This window comes from Prinia subflava, chromosome 2 (genome assembly GCF_021018805.1).
Source record: "Prinia subflava isolate CZ2003 ecotype Zambia chromosome 2, Cam_Psub_1.2, whole genome shotgun sequence".
Lineage (NCBI taxonomy): Eukaryota > Metazoa > Chordata > Aves > Passeriformes > Cisticolidae > Prinia > Prinia subflava.
In genome coordinates this window covers 39603975-39623501 of record NC_086248.1, presented here as the reverse complement: position 1 = coordinate 39623501, position 19527 = coordinate 39603975, and the positions used below count along the sequence as shown (strand labels likewise).

The 19527-nt window shown below is 37.5% G+C and overlaps 1 protein-coding gene across 6 annotated transcripts in view; it reads right to left on the bottom strand.

Annotated features, from left to right (window-relative positions):
- Positions 1-19527, bottom strand: part of KLHL32 (kelch like family member 32) — a 141241-nt gene that overhangs the window by 64746 nt on the left and 56968 nt on the right. For all 6 annotated transcript variants that reach the window (XM_063389688.1, XM_063389686.1, XM_063389685.1 and 3 more), the window contains 2 exons: positions 12934-13041; positions 2415-2513 (listed from right to left, as the gene is read on the bottom strand). In XM_063389688.1, coding sequence (XP_063245758.1) covers positions 2415-2513; positions 12934-13041 — 207 coding nt within the window. The remainder of the gene's footprint in view (positions 1-2414; positions 2514-12933; positions 13042-19527) is intronic.

Genomic DNA, 19527 nt, shown 5'->3' with positions numbered 1-19527 from the left:
ACTGTACAAAAACAAACAAGTCAGTTAAATTCTTACTGTGATCTATTCACATGGCAAATCTCTCTACAGGTATGCCTCGATGAGGTGAACCTGGTAAAAAAAATACTGTAAAGATAGTAAACTATAGCCTGTATAAATCCCAACTTGATATAAGCTACAGCCACTCCTCAGATGTGCATGCAGATTCCAAATCTTTACAACAAGACCCTGAAATAGCACTGCTCTCTATCTTCCAACAGATATTCTCTTTTTTCCCCTTACCCTTCATCCACTACCTTATTCCCTACCTCCACTTCTGTGAATCTGGACACTGGATCCCACTTTCTCTTAGTTTTTACAACAATAGCTCCAGTTGTCCTACCCTGGCACGCTATTCAGGGCACAATAGTGCTTTTTAACATCTTTCTCACATCCTACAGCAACTGCAGGCCACAGAGTTGTGGTTTCTATGACTCACGAAATAAATGGTCATCTTCTATATTGTAGAAAGAGAAACAACATGCAAACAAACATATGCATGAGACAAAATGCATCAAAAGACATGAGATCAACAGGAAAAGCATTAGCAGGAGAGGAATTAAAATGCCTCTGATTCTTTTGCAAGTTATTTTTCAGTTGGACTTCATCTTAAAGAGCTTTTCCAACATAAAAGCTTCTCTGACTGTCACAACCAGAGAATTTTTCCTGGTCTGTTAATTACTGAGTAATTTGGAAAAAATATTTTCTAACTCCAACTTGTTGGGTTTTTTTATGGGGCTAGTGTGATTTTGGGGTTGATTTATTTTTTTTAATTCATTAACAATCTATTCCTAAATAATTGACTATAACTTGCTAATTAAGGACAAGATTCAAAGCACTGCTAACTCTGTAGCTGTCTGTCTTTCCCCTGCAATGGCCTTGGGATTAAAAGTATTAAGAGAAGAGTTACAAATACCAGAGGCTACTCAGCACAGGTAATAGAATAAGTTAGCACAAGGATTTATGTTGAGTATGTACCTGCTCTCTTCCTACATCCTCTCACATCCCTACTTGATGAGCACAACAAACAAACTTTTCCCTACTCTTTAGTATTTTCTGTAGCTTCTTTGCTGTAATAGTCTCTTTAGTTCAATTTCTGATGAAGTAAGAGTCACATAAGCACCAAAGACATACTCACACTGGTTTGTTTGAGGACCATTAAATACATTGTACATGACTACTAGTGTTAGATTTGTATCTTTCTCCTTACAGTAACCTGTTCTCATGCTTGCCTGACAATTAGTCGGTCAAATGGTTTTGTGGCTTATTTGGTATCTTGCAGCTCTTATTTCTCAAACCAACCATCTTTCCCACCACAATCATGTCTGTTTTCCCAGAAAAATTAAATCTCTTCTTGCATTCCCCAAAAAATAATTATACCAGTTGCAGTACTCTGGCAGCTCCTTTAACTTTCTAATCAATTTATAATGCACAAATTAATACCACCTTATTATCTGAACATACATTTTTTGAAGGGTTTCCTAAGGTTAACACTCAAAGAACAGACTCTTTCTCTGTAAGACACCAAGCCTTCAAGTACATCCTGAAGTTCTTAACAGGAGATCCTGCATGCCCCTGGTACTCCGTAGCTCAGCGTGCTGCCAAGCACACTCCAGCTGTTCAGAGGCAGTCACGCTGTTGGAAGGCAAGTGCGGAGTAAGAGCACTGTGCTGAGGTGCATCTCCATGCCCAAGTGCTGCCCAGGTGCAGTTAACACATCCCATTTCAGGAACAGTGCTGAAAAGTTACCAAGAGGAGGAAACAGTTCTGTAGAACTGCTACTGCCATTTTATTTTTAGAAGGCTTTTCACAGATACCCATCAAAGCCGTGTTCTTGCTACCATCAGAAGCCATTTCCTATACAAGCCAAGCACAAAAAAAAACCAACCAAACTTTACTGCAACTCAAATTTTTTGTTTGATAAAGACATCAGCATTACGGGCATAAGGCTATTGAGAGTAAGGTACCATTATAATAAGCCCCATTCCTTCATTGAGAGGTTGTAGTGCACTGGAATACACATCAATATTCTGCTGTGAATTACACATGTGAATTTGTCACAATACTCATGATCTCAACAGGGAAATATCTTCACATTTGGTACACTGAGGTGCAAGAAAGCAAATTTCCTGGTAAAGGGGGAATCAAACTCCCACGTGCTGATTTTAATCAGTAGATCATTCTTGTCTTCAGGAATGAAATGGGCAAAATGGATGCAATGGATGCAGGGATAAATCATCTATCAACCCAAATTACAGCCAACATTCAGATCTCCTGAAACACAGTTTTTGCCATTTAGATTACACCAAGTTTTTCACTAATAGTCTCCTACTGAAATTAGGCTTGAAATGAAAATGTACCAAAAAGAAACAGCTGATCAGGCCAAAAAGTCTCACCTCAATGAGATAGTGAGAACATAAACTGAGAAGCTCCAGCAGCTGCAAATGACTCCCAGCTGCTAGGACGTCCTGTATCACCCCTGGTTCCAAGAGGATCTGTAAAGAAAAAAAATGGAAGGTTTGTCATACAGAAGATGTACTCAGAGTACTTGTAGAAAATATGAAAGGCCTTTGTTATTTCAGATATTTAAGTCAACATGAAGAACAGAATAGAATTAAGCACATAGAGAACTCTTTACAGAATAGGGACAGATTCTCTAAAGTTCATCTGAATTTCCCAAAGGATTTTTAACCTTTTTTTTTGGTTATTTTCTTTTTTATGTGAGAGTCCCTAAGTCACAATACCCTCTAAATCATTTGAAACTAAATGTGTGCTGTTTAAGAAGGAGACTTTTCAAAATAACAAAACCTCCTTCTGTTATCTGTATACTTAGTTCCTTCCACATATACGGATGAATCAGGCCAACAGAACTGACTCAGAAGTCTCCACTATTAATATCATTCATGCATGTAAAACATACACAGACTAGGAACACCCTGCCTATTCTGCATGGTGCTACTTTATAGTTTTCCTAATCACTGTCTTCATTTTCGAGAGCAGGGCTCTGAAAGCACAATGAGCACGTTGATGGGGAAGTGCCAGAAAGAGCCTGGAAACCAAGACTGATTATTCAGTTACTTGCTCACACGAAACTCCTGCTTATTTCAATTAAAATCATGTACAGGCAGTAGTAAGGATAATTGGGCCACAGCTCATAGACCACTGTCTTGAGGTCAGCTTGTCAGAGCATCCCTTTTGGGACACAAAAATGTCTTTGGGAATATGGACACTGGTCAACTTCTTATTGGCAATCAGACTAAAATTTTTTAATTAGAGCAACATTGAAAAAAAAATCAGAAATGCATCAGAAAAAATGAATTTTCAAAGATGCTCGCTTTATTCGATTTTATCCTTGTACTGGCAACTTTGGTTTTACACCACACGAGGTCAGTCTCTCACTGCTCCACAGGGAAGTAAAGCTTGCTTTCAGATCCTTTTCCTTCTGCCCACACAATTCAGTTTTATCTCACAGCATCATCTGTATACCTCAAGTGTAGTGGAATAAGAAAAATAGAAAACAAAAGGAAAGATACTCAACAGCATCTTTTGTAGCTTAGATATTTTTAAGGGAAATGAAAAAAACATGTATACATTTCTTCAAGCAAAACTACAACATTATCTTCAACATAATGGATATACCAGGAGGAGGAGAGGTGATAGATCCTTGCTTATATGAAGAAGTCATTTACATTGAGTTCTATGTGACATCCTTAACACTTGTGCAAATCACTACATTTATTAATATTAGGTTTTAAGTGAACATTACATGTCATTTATATACTATATAAAATATTAAGGATCTTTATCCAGCCAGAAATCCATGTAAGAATCCTACTGTAAGTGAGAACCAGGCCCAGCACAATCCAGGTTTTTAGTTGTTGCTACTGAGGTTGCTATCCATGATGAGAGGTAGCTGAACAGAAAGTTACAATGGATTTCAGTTACAAAAATATCTCCAACAGACATGGATATTAAAAACAAACAAACAAAAAATAAAAGCAAGTTACTCTCAAGTATTTTCAAGTGAAAACTCAAGGTCAGACTAAACAAGTTGGTACAAACCTTGCAGTGTTTTTTATCCAGATATGATTGACACTGAGGAAGCTGTCATCCTATGGCACGTTACTTACTAAGTGTCAGCCTGAGAACCACAACCCTAAGCATATTAGTACCTTGTAGGCTTAGACAAACTATATTTAACTGTAATAATATTAATGTATTTTAAAGCTACAGCAATCCATTTACAAATAATTCTAGTAGCACTAAGATATAAGAAGTAGGACAAGAGACAAGGAGGTTGGGTGGCTACTGTCTAGAGGTGATTTGCACAAAGTCAACAACAGAAATTCATTGCAAGGTGGCATATGTATTACCTACATATTCTTCCATTTTTAGAGCCCTCCTGTACCATGCAAGCTGAGGAAACAGGTTCACCTGGTGTTTCCCCAAGATAACAAAGGAAAGTCTAGTGCATCTTTTCACAAAACTTTGCTTTAAATGGGACCATCTGAACTTTTATTCAATACTCATTTGGATATAGGGAAAAATACTAATTCATCTATGCTAAATATTCACCATCGGGAAACTGCATGCTGGGGAATCCACAAGGGAAAGAAAATGCTAAGTAAGGAATGAAGAAAACATTGCAAGCCTTTCTTCTACTGAAACTGGGGTAATTCATAATTATTCCACACCTTTGAGCTTTTATACACTAAAGCAATTGCTTGGTATTATTAATTGGTAATTAATTACCAGCATAGGTGTTTATATGTTATACAGGCCTTCCAGCTCAATATTAACAGTAAATGCACATATATACCACCAAATGCACAGCACAAGTACACACAGTGACTGACTCTCCTCTGCTTGTCTAATTCTCAAAACAACAGCTCTGAGACCTACAGAATGATGTATATTGCAAATTAAGGAGAGAGAAACTACAGTCTACTTTGGATTCACAACTTCAAAATTCATCATAAATTGTAATGTGAAAAAACAGAGAGAACCTTAATCATTTTCTGTAATCCATCCTCAACCCAAGTGTTATGAGGCATAATTACTGGGGCAGAAATGTAAGAGTAATTTGGACCCATCAGATTCAGACAAAAACTGCAGCCTTCACCAGTGAAGAAAGTATTTTCGCATGATACAGGCTATATTAAGACTGGTTGCTGTACTATTTTTACATTAAGACTAATTTGATGCAATTCAGGCATGCACTTGGCTGCATCTTACAATCACCCCTCCACTCAAATGCATATTTCTAAGGGTTAATTTTCACTATACTTTCAGCTTCTCTCTGGCACATGATGGTACCCTTAAGCACCTTTTCCCTGTACACAATAGGCAGATCTTGCCATACATGAGTAACTTCCTCTCCTAAGCCATCAAGCCTGACATCTCAAACTGATCTACTTTCACAAACTATTCTTACAATTACTGTTTTCAAACAGGAAACATATTCCTCAAAGCAGCCTTTCTACTCTCCATCATGCCACAAACCAGAGAGGATGCATCAAATACAGTCTGGTCCCTAGTGTGGTCAGATCCACAGTCCAAGGGATTGAAGCAACGCAAAATTCAGCTGTTGTAACAGAATGCTGAGGTCACAAGATCCAGAAAGGCAGATTACCCAGTTTCTTAGATCCACTATTTTTAGACATATCATTTTAATCTATCTGGAAACTTATCCACTTATCCTTTGTGGATATATTGCAGAAAGCTTCTCTGCAAATGCAAGAACTAGAAAATGGTAAATTAAACCATTTACCATTAATCCTGACCTTGTAAAGCACAATACTGAGGCAGAAAAACGAATTTTATAACCACTCCCATTGTTACAGAAACACGTGGGACTTAACACCCTGTCCTGTACTTTACCCTCTGGCCAGCAGTTCAAAACTAGAACTTTTTCCCTCTTACACCAAGATTTCTCTTCCTTTCCCAGCTCAACCTGCATCCCCTCCAACATCTTAGGACTGTGGGTAAGCATAGGAAAATATTTAATTGGCATCATGTATCTTGTCTCTCTCTTCAATTTTCTTTGAGACTTATGGTAATAGAGTGTACAAGAACCAACCCTTCCTAAGGATAACTTCTCAGGCCTCACCTCCACATTGTTCAGATCAAAAATGTCCTCCTAACTCTTTTAATGTCTCCTGTACCCACCCTCCTACAGCCAACAAAGCACTATAGGCCTACAAAAAACATTGTAAGGTCAGAGCAAAGAGGGCAATAGCAGCCAAAAAAGAATGAAAAGGAAATTCCTCAAACTGTTTTTTCCAATAAAGCAACTTACAGCCTGAGGGAGAAGGTAAGATCCAGATTAACTATCATCTCTGTGGAGTCCCATGAGGTATTTGTCTGGAAAGAACAACTAGAACATTCTATTCCCTGAATAGTACAAGCAACTATATTTAATCCACACATTTTTTTAAGATACTAAATAATAGCTATTTTAGGCCCAAGAAGGCTAAACTTCACACCCAGACAAAGATCGAGAGGTTGAAGATGCACTTTTGTCACCTTCATTCCAGCTACTCATATATCCCCCATATATTTCTCATTTCCATAGAGCTGTTTGTGGGGCAATGGAAAAGTGAGATGGTGGCATGATTCACATTAAAAATACACCAGTATTATGCTGCAACGGTAAGGAAATATGCAGTCATATTTGATTTGGGAGAAGTTAACTTTCCAAAGACAGCATAGCACACTCGTGACCTCTTAGTGCTTAATAACAAGTTCTCCTAAGTCCCATTTTCCAACAGTAAGGAAACATGCAGCTTTGTCAGAAAATTCTAGAAAGTAAACTGTGTGGAATTTAACATAGAAAACAAGAAAAAACATTTCTAAGATTCCTGCCACTCTGATGAAAAAGAAAATTCCTCCTTGACTACACTTGCAGTGATCAGCATCTCGAAGGCATCAAACATAAGTACCAGTTGTTTTTTCCTGATGGAGATCATTCTGTGTGCTTGACAGCAATCAAACACCTTAACTTTTCTTTTAAAGTAATTTAGACAGCATTTCCCTCTCAACCAGATAGCATTTCTGCCTGTCTCATTCATAATTCAGTTGAATACTGAGCTCCTTGCACATTGATAAGAGCTGCTTTAAAAAGTGAGCAAGGAAAGAATGTTCTAGTCCCCTGCAGGCAACTGCCCAAAGCCCTGCCACACAGTGTTTGGTAGCACTTGCTACAAAATCCAGATGTCTCATTAGCCAATGCCAGAAAGCATCACCACCAGCATTTCTCTGATACATCACAATATTTTTCCAGAAAATTAGAAGAAAATCCACCTTAAATGCACGGCATGCACATCATAAAATCATAGAATATTTCAATTTGGAAGGCACCCAAAAAGATCATCTAGTCCTATCTCCCTGCTATTTGCAGGACTATCCAAAACTAAATACATGTCCAGACATTCCTTGAACTCTGACAAGCCTGGTGTCATGACCACTTCCCTGGAGAACCTGTTTCAGTGACCTGTTACCTTTCCATTATGTCCATCCTGAACTTTCCCTGACACAGCTTCACACCACTATGAAGTACCATTACTATAATTAAAGAGGGTTTGAATAAGCAAGATTCCAAGCAAATTCACTGCTCTTTGGAAATGTGTTTCATTACTTTAATCACTTTTAGCACTAGAAAAGCTGTCTTATCCCTCGCTTAATTCCTGTCCAGAGCAAATAAAGTGAAATATGTAATTTTCTCCACAATTAAGTGCATAAAGTGAATTAATTAAAGATCTGTTATTAGTCTAAGCCTTTAGACAATCTGTAGCTGAACTGTGAACCTAGGATCTAGTAGCTGTAACCTAGTGCTAGATACAGAAACAAGATTATCCTGAGAGAAGGGAAAAAGAAAGTGCCCAAATCTCAGTATCAAATTCATATTTTTGCTTTGAAATTTGAAATTGCATTGAAAAATTATTTAAAGTATTTACAGTAACACAGAGACCTGTTATAGTCAATTATCCATGACTTTGGCATATTGTCCCCAGTAGAAAAGAGCTGAAGTCACTTTTGCTAGGGACAGCAGGTAGTTCAATTGATTGATTTTATTCTAAAAGCAGCCAGTGGAACTGCTGTGCGCAGGATGCAGTAGGTCACTTACCCAAGAAAATCAACCACCACAATACAGCTTTGCAATAAACCTCCATCCACAAGGGAGGATTAACACAATAAGGGGAACTAAGATATTGACAGCTGCTTTACCCTGGTCTTAACTAAAAATGGCAGATGAAATACTGGTTGACCACTAGAAAAACTGTCAACATCACATGAAGATGGGAGATGAGAGATGAAAGCCAAGATTCTACAAAGGAATCAAAGAAATTATAGGGAGAAATAGATGTACTTAGAAATAATAATTATTTCTACTACTTCTTTACTATCTAAGAAGATCTTTTACTCTTTCATGGTTTTTGTTAAAGAAACAACAAAGTTAAAAGAACAATTTCAAAAAGGAGCTATAAGAGAAGACTTTAACTTATCAGAGGTCTGTGTGCATCAATTTGAAAAATCACGTGATTGTACTCTACCTGAATTCCTGAAACCTGTTTGGTAAATAATAATAGCTGTTAAGGGGATGACAGGTTTCAAACTAACTGAATACAAAGTAAAGGCAAAAGTTACATAGGACTCACACTGGTAATGCATTAAAGTAATACTGGGAGCAACGTAGCTGGAAATAAAATTAAGTTCTAGATTTGTAACTGGGAAAACATACTCACTTTACTGAAACGCTGCTGCTACATTAGCATTTTGTGAGTAAAAGAAAACCTGATAAATATACTAATAACTAAGTTTAAAGCCTATTTTTGAATCGTTATAAGTAGAACTTTGAATGTGGCTTTTAATAAAAGGAAGCATTTCAACATGCCATAGTCAGGAAGTAAGGCTGTGTTAATCTTAGGCTAAGAAGGCATCACAAGACAAATTACCCCAAAGTTCATTTTGGGAGAAATAACTGAATAAAAAAATATATAAGAGCTTCCTCACTAATTCTTTTATTTCAGCTTTACTAATTCAGGATAATATTACAACTTAAGGAAGATGCAATTTCTATTAATAAAGAAACAAAATATTAGACTTTAGGGAAAAAAACCAGACCAGTCAGTTAGGAAAATGGAAATTAGGAAAACTTGGTATTAAGCACTAAGAAGCCACTAGTGTGCTGTGCTGTCTTTGGAAGGTTATTTTCTCCCTAATTAATTTCCTGTCTGTGATGCAACAAAGTAAGTAGAGGGATCATTTACTTTCATAATGTGTTTTGATGTCCTCAAATAAAATTTTATCTAAATGCAAAATATTTGTTACCATAGATTAAAGACATATGATAGAACATATTAACAAAGAAGCAAGATCCAGATCTGAAGCATTTCAGTATGCATGGGAGTCTGTATTTGGATTGTTGTTGAATTAGGATCACAATCATCTACTGCAAATGAAAGCCAGTGCTCCTCTGACTTGTCAGCCAGCTACATTGGTCTATTTCGTGGCTACCTCATTCCTCCAAGCAAGACTGTCTCTTTCTAACAAGTGAATTAAAATTTAAAAAGGTAGTCAAAAAGAGTAGACAAACAATCTCCATGAGTCTCTGACACAGTGATTAAAGCTCTTATTTTGACAGCAGGAATTGTGAGCTCCAAACTCTTTGCCTAGAAATGCTTCTCTAGCTGAGTATTCTAAAACATATAGTTTGTAAATTGATTGTACTCGATCCCTCTCCCTTTCAAGGCACATCTGACACTAAATGCCTTTGTGACAAGAAAGGATGAGTAATCTACTCACTGAGACTCTGGCCTGGCCTTACCACTGCCAACTATGAAGTAAAGAGTAAAAATGAATGACCTCAAGGCCCTTTTGGGAAGAAAGGATACAGCAACCACAACAGGAAAAGAGTCATCTAAACAGGGAAACAGTTGTGCCTCTGAGTTCTGAATACAGGGATTACACAGTAAAATGCCTATGCACAAGATGAAACATATCTTTTTTGCTGAAGATTTTATTACTAAAGGATTACTGAGAACATACATGCAAAGAACAAAATCAAAGTCTACTGCCATCCCTTTTGTCAGTTTTTATTTATTTCTGTACTGAAATTTTCTTTTTTGTAATTACTAAGGACCACAGCAATAGATTTGTTCAGTTGGAGTTATAATATTTATACTTAACCTGAGTTTTAAAACATATTTTTCTTCTGAACAATCAATTTTTCCTAAAAAGCAAAGTATTTTCAACAGTAATTATAATAAGGTACTGTCTGCCTAAGTAGACAGGAAGATGAATGTTGTATTTGAAGTCTGCAGGAAGATTTCAAATTAAAAAGAAGAGGCAAGGACGACAGAGTTTAATTTCAGATTTCATGGTCGTCCTAAAAATTAAATTTCTTCATTTTAATAACTTTCAAAAACTGCAGGCATCAAATATTGCCATTGTGCAGTATTAAATATTTCCACCAGATGTCTCCAGTATATTACTTTACACAGAAAGTTGCACTCAATTTGAAGTGTAATGTGCCAAATATTAGTATAGTATATTAAAGCAGTAAAGAGAAGAAAGCTGCAACTGATTACTTATCTGTTTAGACATGGAGATTTTAGAGAGTTCCACAGTGTGACCTAGAGAAACACCAATTTTTTGAACTAATATTTTGGCCAAAACTGATTAAAAACAAAAAATAAAAAATAAAAAAAAGAAAGAAAAGAGAAGAGAGAGAGTTCGTGGTTCTCACTTTTAAGAGGCACTTCAGATTACATCTTGATACTCACATTTTCAGAACAATATAAGGTTATATTTGGTACAAGTGACTTTTGGATTACTGAGAAATATTTTGTTCATCTTTTAAAAACAGGAAGAGTTTGCAAACCAAGCTAAAGACAATTCTGTTTCCAGAACCCTCTGATGTAAGCATGGAGTAATCCAGTTATTTATTAATAGCCTTTGTGGATTACTCCCACTCACTACCTTGAAACGTTCACCCAGATTCTGTCAGTCTGAGCCAGAGCATAAGCAATGCTCAATACATACAAACACAGCGCTAGAATTCCAAGGATGAAAGGGAAACCAGACACTGCTAATTCTCAGACCCACATTTCACTGAGTGCTGCTTGAAAGGCATCTTTACATGAGAACTCCTACAGAATCCTTCTCATTTCTCTGTGCATCAAAGTGGCACTTGATGTATCTGATAGACACGACAGAGCCTTATAATCACTTATATGTATGAGCAACTCTACATATATGCTCATCTATATTTAACTCAGAAAACCCACTCGTTTATTCAAAGTAGGTTATGCCTGAAAAGGAAAGACTCAAAAGTCTCTAAAGGGCCAAGGACAAAAGGTACATGTTTCCTAGGCATCTGAGGATACTATCCTGGAAGCAACCTGGGGTGACTTGCTGGGTTACATAAGAGCCATATCCATCCTTTCAAAGGCTCTCAATGTACTTTACATGGGTTTGCTAGACTTTGAATTTTGCAGAAAGATGGGGAATGCCTCTAATCATAGCAGATAGGATAGGTCAGACAGAAATCATTTACAACTCATCTTCTAAAAAGATACTTTCATTTAACCATAGTCTTCTCTTCAGAATAATCAACCTATGGTTTTAAATTACTAATATGGTGATGTATAGGTACCTTTTCATTTTTATCAAAGACCTTCAATTTTTAACAAGAGCTTTCAACTGAAAAAAAAAAAGCATACCAATGACAAATCATGTACTGAGATCTTCAGCTAAATCACTAATATAGTATGACATCTCTGTTCATGATTCACATCAAAGAAATCTTTGAATAAATTATGTTTTCCAAAACAACACAAACTCAATTTTTTTCAAAGAAATTCAAGTGCTAGTCTCCAAGACTGATGCTAAAGCATAACTGTTTTCTGGACTGGTGACAAAAATAGCTCTTTTAAAAGAGGTAATATTTTTTTCTTTTTTCTATTTAGTTTCCTTTAAAAACAAAAACAAAACAAAACGACCCACATAAGGCCATATACTTAATTCACAGTACGAAAGCAGATGCCTTGAATTTTTAAAACCCAATAACTCTTCAGAATATCATAATATGGATTTAAGCCTTCCTTTTCAGAATTAACTAATAAACGTCACTAGTGCGTCAATGGTCTCAGCTGCTGTAGTGATATTCCAGAAATAGTTTGGTTATCTAAAATTTTAAAGTCCAAAGCAAAAATAGATAGGTGTTCTGAGCTCACTATTCCTGAACTCTGAACTGAAACAATGTCACACAGCAACACTCTCCAAGCATGCAGTGCAGACATGGCAGGTCATAAAAACTTTTTTCTTCCTTTTGTTTTGTTTTTGTTTTGTTTCGGAGGTATTCTTTTTGGCAAGGGGCAGAGGGAAAATTATTCTGCATTTGCTGAAGTACCATAATGCAATACATAACCTGTGGTCATAAAGAGAGGCAAAATGAAGATGTATAATACCTATAAGCATTTACAAAGATGCCTCCTCTGCATCTGTCCAGAGAGTAAGAGACTACATTTAGCCTCAATTATATAATTTGTCAAACACAGCAGAGTTTATAAATATTTATTATAAGGGTAACACTTTTCTTTACATTTAATTTAGCAAGCAGATTCAACTCACATTAAGATTTTATGAATAGTCAGGCAACCATAAAAAGGGCTTGTAATCCCTACATGGTTCCATACCTGACAATGATGCACACAAAGCAGTGCTTTTATTAAACAATCCTTCTGAAGAAAAAATCCACCACAGTATAAGAAAATTAAGATCTGTAAAATCAAAATACATTGTACTGAGCAGTGCACAAGAAAACTATTTTCTAATATCTCTAAAAAAGTCCTACTCAGTTTTTATTGCAGTTGCTTTTGATTGTGTTTCTTAAATTGAAGAACCGTACAATACCTGTCCAGTATATGCAAAGTCCAGGGCTTGTTTTAAACCAAGGCTTGTGACACCGTGTAAATTCACCTCATCAGCTTCACTCTCAACCATGCAGAGACTGAACATTGCCTATGGAAAAAAACCAGAAATGCCATCAAGCAATTTTGGATAAGAATTCCAAATAGCAGCAGCCTTGAGAATTAGAATGAGATCTATACCAAGTTTTCACTAACACCACAGCCATCTTTCAACTGAGTCCTTTTATCATTAAAGAAATACAAAAATTTATTCTAAAGAATCTGAGATATTCTGAGATAAATCCTGTTGTTCCATACATATACACTTCTTAATTAAGTAATTCAGGTGAAATCAGTGAGAACAGTCACACAATAAGGTATCATAAATAGGTATCATAAAAGGTATCATTAAAAAAAAAAGATAACTGGACTCTGGGAAAAGAATAATCTACACAAGCACCACTAAAAATAATACTTATGTAAAGTATCATTGTATATAAGAAGGAGCAATAAGCCATACACAATTACTTGAGAAGAAGGGGCAGTTTAAAAAACTTCTTTAATAAGCAATCCTTTTCAAATAAGCATCTCAGACTGGAACGTGAGCAATGCAATAACCAACTTATTAAATGAAGAGGAATGATGGAGATGCAGTCACCTAAACTTACAACCTCTGCTTACTTATTTATTACTGCCCCAGTATCTTATATCAAAGTCTAAACTGAAGATAGGCAACATGCTAGGTAATTTCCCTGAATATACCACTGAGGAGAGCAACTCTCCTTTTCATCCAGCCTAATTTTTCAGATCATTTGTCTTCAGTGTCTCCCTGGACTGAAACAATCCTACTGAGTCTCTTGAATCCTTGTGAGAATCTTTTTCTTCTCATCTCCATTAAACTTCTTTGCCCTTCCACTCTTCCCTCCCAACCTGCACTCCCTCTACTTACCACTCCTTCCCTACTTCCCTACTAATCAGCCCCATTCCATTGTGGCACCATCCCACACTATTTAACAAAATACACCACTCACAGTTTTTAAACAGTAAACTGTGAGCAAATAAACCGAACAGTTCTGCCATCTGCTGCCACTACTAAAGAACGTCTAAACTTATTCCCAGTAGGTTTTGTGCTATATACTCAATGTCTTTACAGGGGCTACCAAACTACACCTTGGGGAACTTCAAGTAACAAAGCACTTCTCATGGGCATAGCCCCTGCTACCTTCTTTCTGTACTCTGGCTGACACCTGCAGAAGCTGAGACAGTCAACAAGCTCACTGGATTTCATATGGGCAACCTGTCCACCAAGCAGTGCTGAATTTAAAGGGAAAAAAGAAACCCTACCTTTTCTAACTATTTAGCATATATGAATGACTATTTCGTCTTTACCCAAACTATTCCATGGTTCACCTAGATTCAGGTGACTTCAAGAACTGAGTGCTTCCTGCAAATAAGTAATTTCTTCAGAAAATATTAGTACTTTTCATCATTAAAACACCATAATTTGGCATAAATCTGTTTCCTGGAAATCATCCAATATAAGCAAGGATGGCATCTATCATACAGTCATTCCTTCTGTTTTTGCAATTTCTATTGAATTAAAGTGATATCAGGGCTTCTTCCAAACTGGCGACAGAAAGAAGCAACAAATAGTTTCAAAGCTTTATCAAACAAATACAGTAAGACACAGCCATGAAATATACCTAGGGAGAAAAAAACCCAAACTTCTAACAAGGTCAGTCACTTTTCTTATCCATAAAAAATGTAATCAGAGTTAGATATTTTGTTGTCATGTAGTAGCTAATGTGAGGCTTCAGAGCTTGCCAGGAGCTGCAAGGTACTGATCATCCACCTATTCTTTGGAAAAGCAGGCCTGCAGTCACTGTCTGGAAGAGATAAGCTTCTCTTCTCAGAAATTCACTACTAGATAAATGTTTTGGGAAATATTCCTTTCACACACCAATTCCTGAATAAAGAGAGTAAAGTCTCAAAGCAACACCTGCCTCCCGAGGGGTAGATTTGCACCCCTTCTGTACACTCAACCCCATCACCGACTGCCTGCAGAAAGGCTGGAAATGCTCAGAGGTAAAAGATGCTGTATCCTCCACCCTTGCTATAGTAACAACCTATGCAGTACAGACCTGTACACGGGAACCATCTAAAGACAGTAGTTACTAATACAGCTCTGATTCTGATCAAGGGATAATATTCCACACAATGAGTTAAGCTTACAAACACAAAGAAACACTTAAATGAATCTTATCTCTAAACCAGGAATCATTCCTACATGACTTCTGTGCACACTTACTCGCTTTACCTTTAGAAGATTATTTTAGCACAGAGATTCTAACATGGTGTTTACACAGGGTTTATTATTACACCTAACTTAGTAAACTCTTAGCAGGATCAGGCCACTAACTCAGTCACTGTCCATAATCACCCACAGTGTTTAAGAAACACAGCCTCCAGCAGAGCTTTGACCCCTGCCAAGCACTCAACCAGGTAATGCCCAGACTATAGTCCAGGAGATAACTCAAGCCATGGCTGTTCCAAAGAGGTAGCATTGACAAAACCAAAATGTTCACAGAGGTTTAGCCATATTGTCACAAGCCATGTTATGCTAGTCTTTTTAGGGCCAGAAAACAAGCCCTCATTCACCTTATTTATAAATATATAGATATAGTCTAGGAGAGCAGTAGGCTATCAGAACTGTAGCTGCCAGTAGGACACAGAACTATGGCTTTGTGGAGAATCACAAAATGGTCTGGGTTGGAAGGGACCATAAAGATCATCTAGTTCCAACTCCACTGCCATGGACAGAGGCACTTGCCAGTAAACCAGCTTGTTGAAAGCCCTACCCAACCTGGCCTTGAAGACTTACAGGGACAAGGCATCCACAAATTCCCTGGCCGTCCTCACAGTAGAGGATTTCTTCTAATATCAAATCTAAACCTACTCTCTTTCACTTAAACTAAAAGCCTTTCCCCTTGTCCTATCACTACATGACTTTATCACAAGCCCCTCTCCAGCTTTCTTGAAGGCTCTCTCTACATAATGAAAGGACACACACCCTGAAGCCTTCTCTTTTTCAGGCTGAACAGACACAGTTCTCTCAGCACTTCTTCACAGGAGAAGTGCTCCTTCTAATCAATTTAGTGGCCCTTTCTGGACTCATTCCAACAGGCCAAAGTCCTTCCTTGTACTGAGGACCTCAAAGCTGGATGTAGCACTCCAGGTAGGGTCTCATGAGAACAGAATAGAGGCACAGAATCCTCTCCCTCTCCCTGCTGGCCACGCTGCTCTGGATGCAGCCCAGGACACGTCTGGCTTTCCAGGTTGAGGGCACATTGCTGGCTCATGTCCATCCTCTCACGGCCCAGCACCTCCAAGTCCTTCTCAGCAGAACCACACCCCATCTATTCATCCCCCAGCCTGTCTTAATACCGGGGTTGCCCAGACCCAGGTGCAGCACATTGCACTTGGTCTCACTAAGCCACATGAGATTGCCATGGGCCCAATTCTCAAGCTTGTCCAGGCCCCTCTGGATTGCATCCCATCCTTCAGGTGTGTTAACTGCAACACCCAGCTTGGTGTCATCTGCAAATCTACCAAGGGTGCACTCAATCACTTTGATGAAGGTATTAAATAACACTGGTCCCAACACAGACTCCTGAGGGACACCACTTGTCACTGAGGCCTATCAGGACTCTAAGCCATTGACCTCTGGAAGTGACTATCCACACACTTTCCTATCCATCTACCAGTCCCCTCAATGAATCCATCTCTCTCTAATTTAGAGAGAAGGATGTTGTGGGAGAGTGGATAAAAGAGAAGTTCAGATAGATGATGTCTGTAGCTCTTCCCTTGTCCACTGAGATAGTCACGCCTCAAATATTCTGTGAAGGTTTTTGAAACTACATCTATTTTTCAGCAAACAAGGCCAAAGAATTTGATCAAAAGAGAAGGCCTGCAATGGTCCTCAGACAGTTCACATTCAGCTGAACTTGATTAGCCTCCAGGAAATTAGTCTCCCACTTAAATGAACTTCATATTGTCCACTGATCCACACCGCCTTCACCAGCAGGCAAATTTCCTTCTTAGCCTGATAGTTGTTGAGGTTTAATCCAGCATGAAAAAAAATCTGTTCTACCACAGGCAGAAGTTGAACTCAAACAGTCTTTAATTTGCACTCCTGTACCTGAATATTGTAGTTTTAACTGTAAAAAAGAATATGGACTGTTACATTCTGATTTGAGACTTTGCCAATACCTGCAGAATGAGTTACAGTTGAGCTGTTAAACTCCAATTCCAGATACATCCCTGGAAATACTCTAAAGTTTTGTCAGCTTATATAGATACATCAGTCATGCTTTTAATACAAGGCTACTAGCCTACTTTATTTTTCCCTTGGGTACATTAAAAACAAGGCAATAAGATAAATATTTCAGGTGAATGCAGAAGTGACAGACAAGAGAAACACAGGAAATACAAAATATTTGGACAAATGCACAACCGAAAGTCAAACCTATCAGAAAAGCTACCAAATTTGACTAAACATGAAATGTTAATCATGTTAGTTATTGACTTCATTCAACAATGCTATTATACTTTATTTCAAAATATTTCAGCTTGAAATAAAATCTACTTGATTATGCCTCATTTCTGCTTCAAGACCTTAATGAGACTGGAAAATTCAACTTGCCAGTGTTAACCAAAGATCCCTTTTATAATTAAACCTACTGATGAGAGGACTTACCATTTTTCCCAGCTTCTTAAAATATCCAGATCTTGCTCTGCCACCCAATCATATAATTAGCCAACATTGTGGTAAATAAATTGAGTGACTACATTCTGATATTTCAGTTAAGATTTTAAGTAAGTAAACCAAATCCCCCAGAGAAAAGTAAGTACAATCCACTTGCCATTTTTTGGCAACTGCTCCAAAATTCAGGTCTCAACATGCTGACACAAATGGATGTATTCCATTTGTGGAATTCCACCTGAGGTTACATTTATTTCAGATGCTACAGACTTGGATGGCTTTATTTTTGTGGGGCAGACAGATACTTCATTAGCTCCTCTTTTTGGAGGAAGGAAGGAATCAACCCTCCAATCTTCTAATCTTGGCCTGAAACAGAAACAAAGCTACAGAACTATAACCAAAGGAAAAAGGAAGCAAAACACACAGTCCTTAGATAAAAATATTCAAGCTATAAAAAAAAAAAAAGTTCTCAGACCCTTGAAAACTTAACTAAAAAAATGTGGCAAGCTGGTGGGCATTTAACACAGAGCACACCTGTAGTTTCACAACTTGGCCCTCAGCAGTCACAGGTACCTTTATAAAATGCTTTCTTCTACAAACATAGAATACAAAAGACTACAAGAGCTCAAAACTGAATGGCACACAACTACGGGGTGTATAGACTTAGATGTGTCAGATCTGATGCAACCAGGCAGAATCGTGGAAGTAAAAGATGCTTAGCACAGTCACTGTGTCTGACTTTCCAAGCTCAGCATGTTGTTTAGCTTTCAAAAGCAAAATGCACAATAGCTGTAAAATACCTCCAAATCAGAATAATGTATTACTGTTAAAATGTCCAGACACATTGACTTTACCAGTTAGGCAGTTCTGCAGCAACATATATGGGCTCCTACACAACATACCACCTCAGGAACAAATACCTGGGTAACAGACACCCAAGATGTGTGTCAAAATCCCCAAAATACAAATTGCTCACTGTCACAATGGTGACATACAAAATTGCTCCTTGGCTTTGAGTCATTTTCTTACTCAGATGTTCCATATCCATGACAGTAATGAGCTTTTCCTCATTTGTACACATCAACCTTACAGCCATGTCAGTCATATTAAACAGCAAATGATCACAAAACAACTTAACCAAGTTGTACATATTTTACACAAGCAAATTGTCAGTGAATTCCACATATCTTAGAGGCTTTTTAAAGGCAAGAAACAGAATCAAAACATATGCAGTGTCAGGAGACGAGTAAATTATGTAAAATGAACAAATAGTTATGCTTTATGCTGTTAAAAAGATAGCACTGTGACTGAAATCGTAACTACCTTACTGCTGTGACCTGAGGCTTTCTTGAAGGCTTTTTCCCTCCCTATTCCAGGAGTAAAGAAGCACATGGTTCCAGTGCAATGACCTCTAAAATATCTCAAAGTTCCCTCAGCAAGACTGTGAAGAGACATTCATCACTTTACGTTTTTGTTTGATTCAACTTTAAATGCAACATTCAAAAGAAATCCAAGCTTTCAAAAATGGGCAAGGAAGCTGAGCTTACTACAGCAACCTACAGTAACTCTAAGAGTAACGTTTCCTCCCTCTCCTTCTCAAACACTGCTTTGGTAATAACCAGCAGCCCAAGATCCAAGTCCACTATAAGACAAAACAAATATTTGGAACTTCCCACAAAAGCATAGCCCTGACCTACACAAATTCTTGTCCTACCACAGACTTAGCCACACAATTATAATATCCTGGGATACTTAAAAATTACCTCCACTCAGCAAACTAAGTGCTAAAGAACTGATCAATGAAGTTTTCCTTAACTATTAATCGTGTTGCTTTGA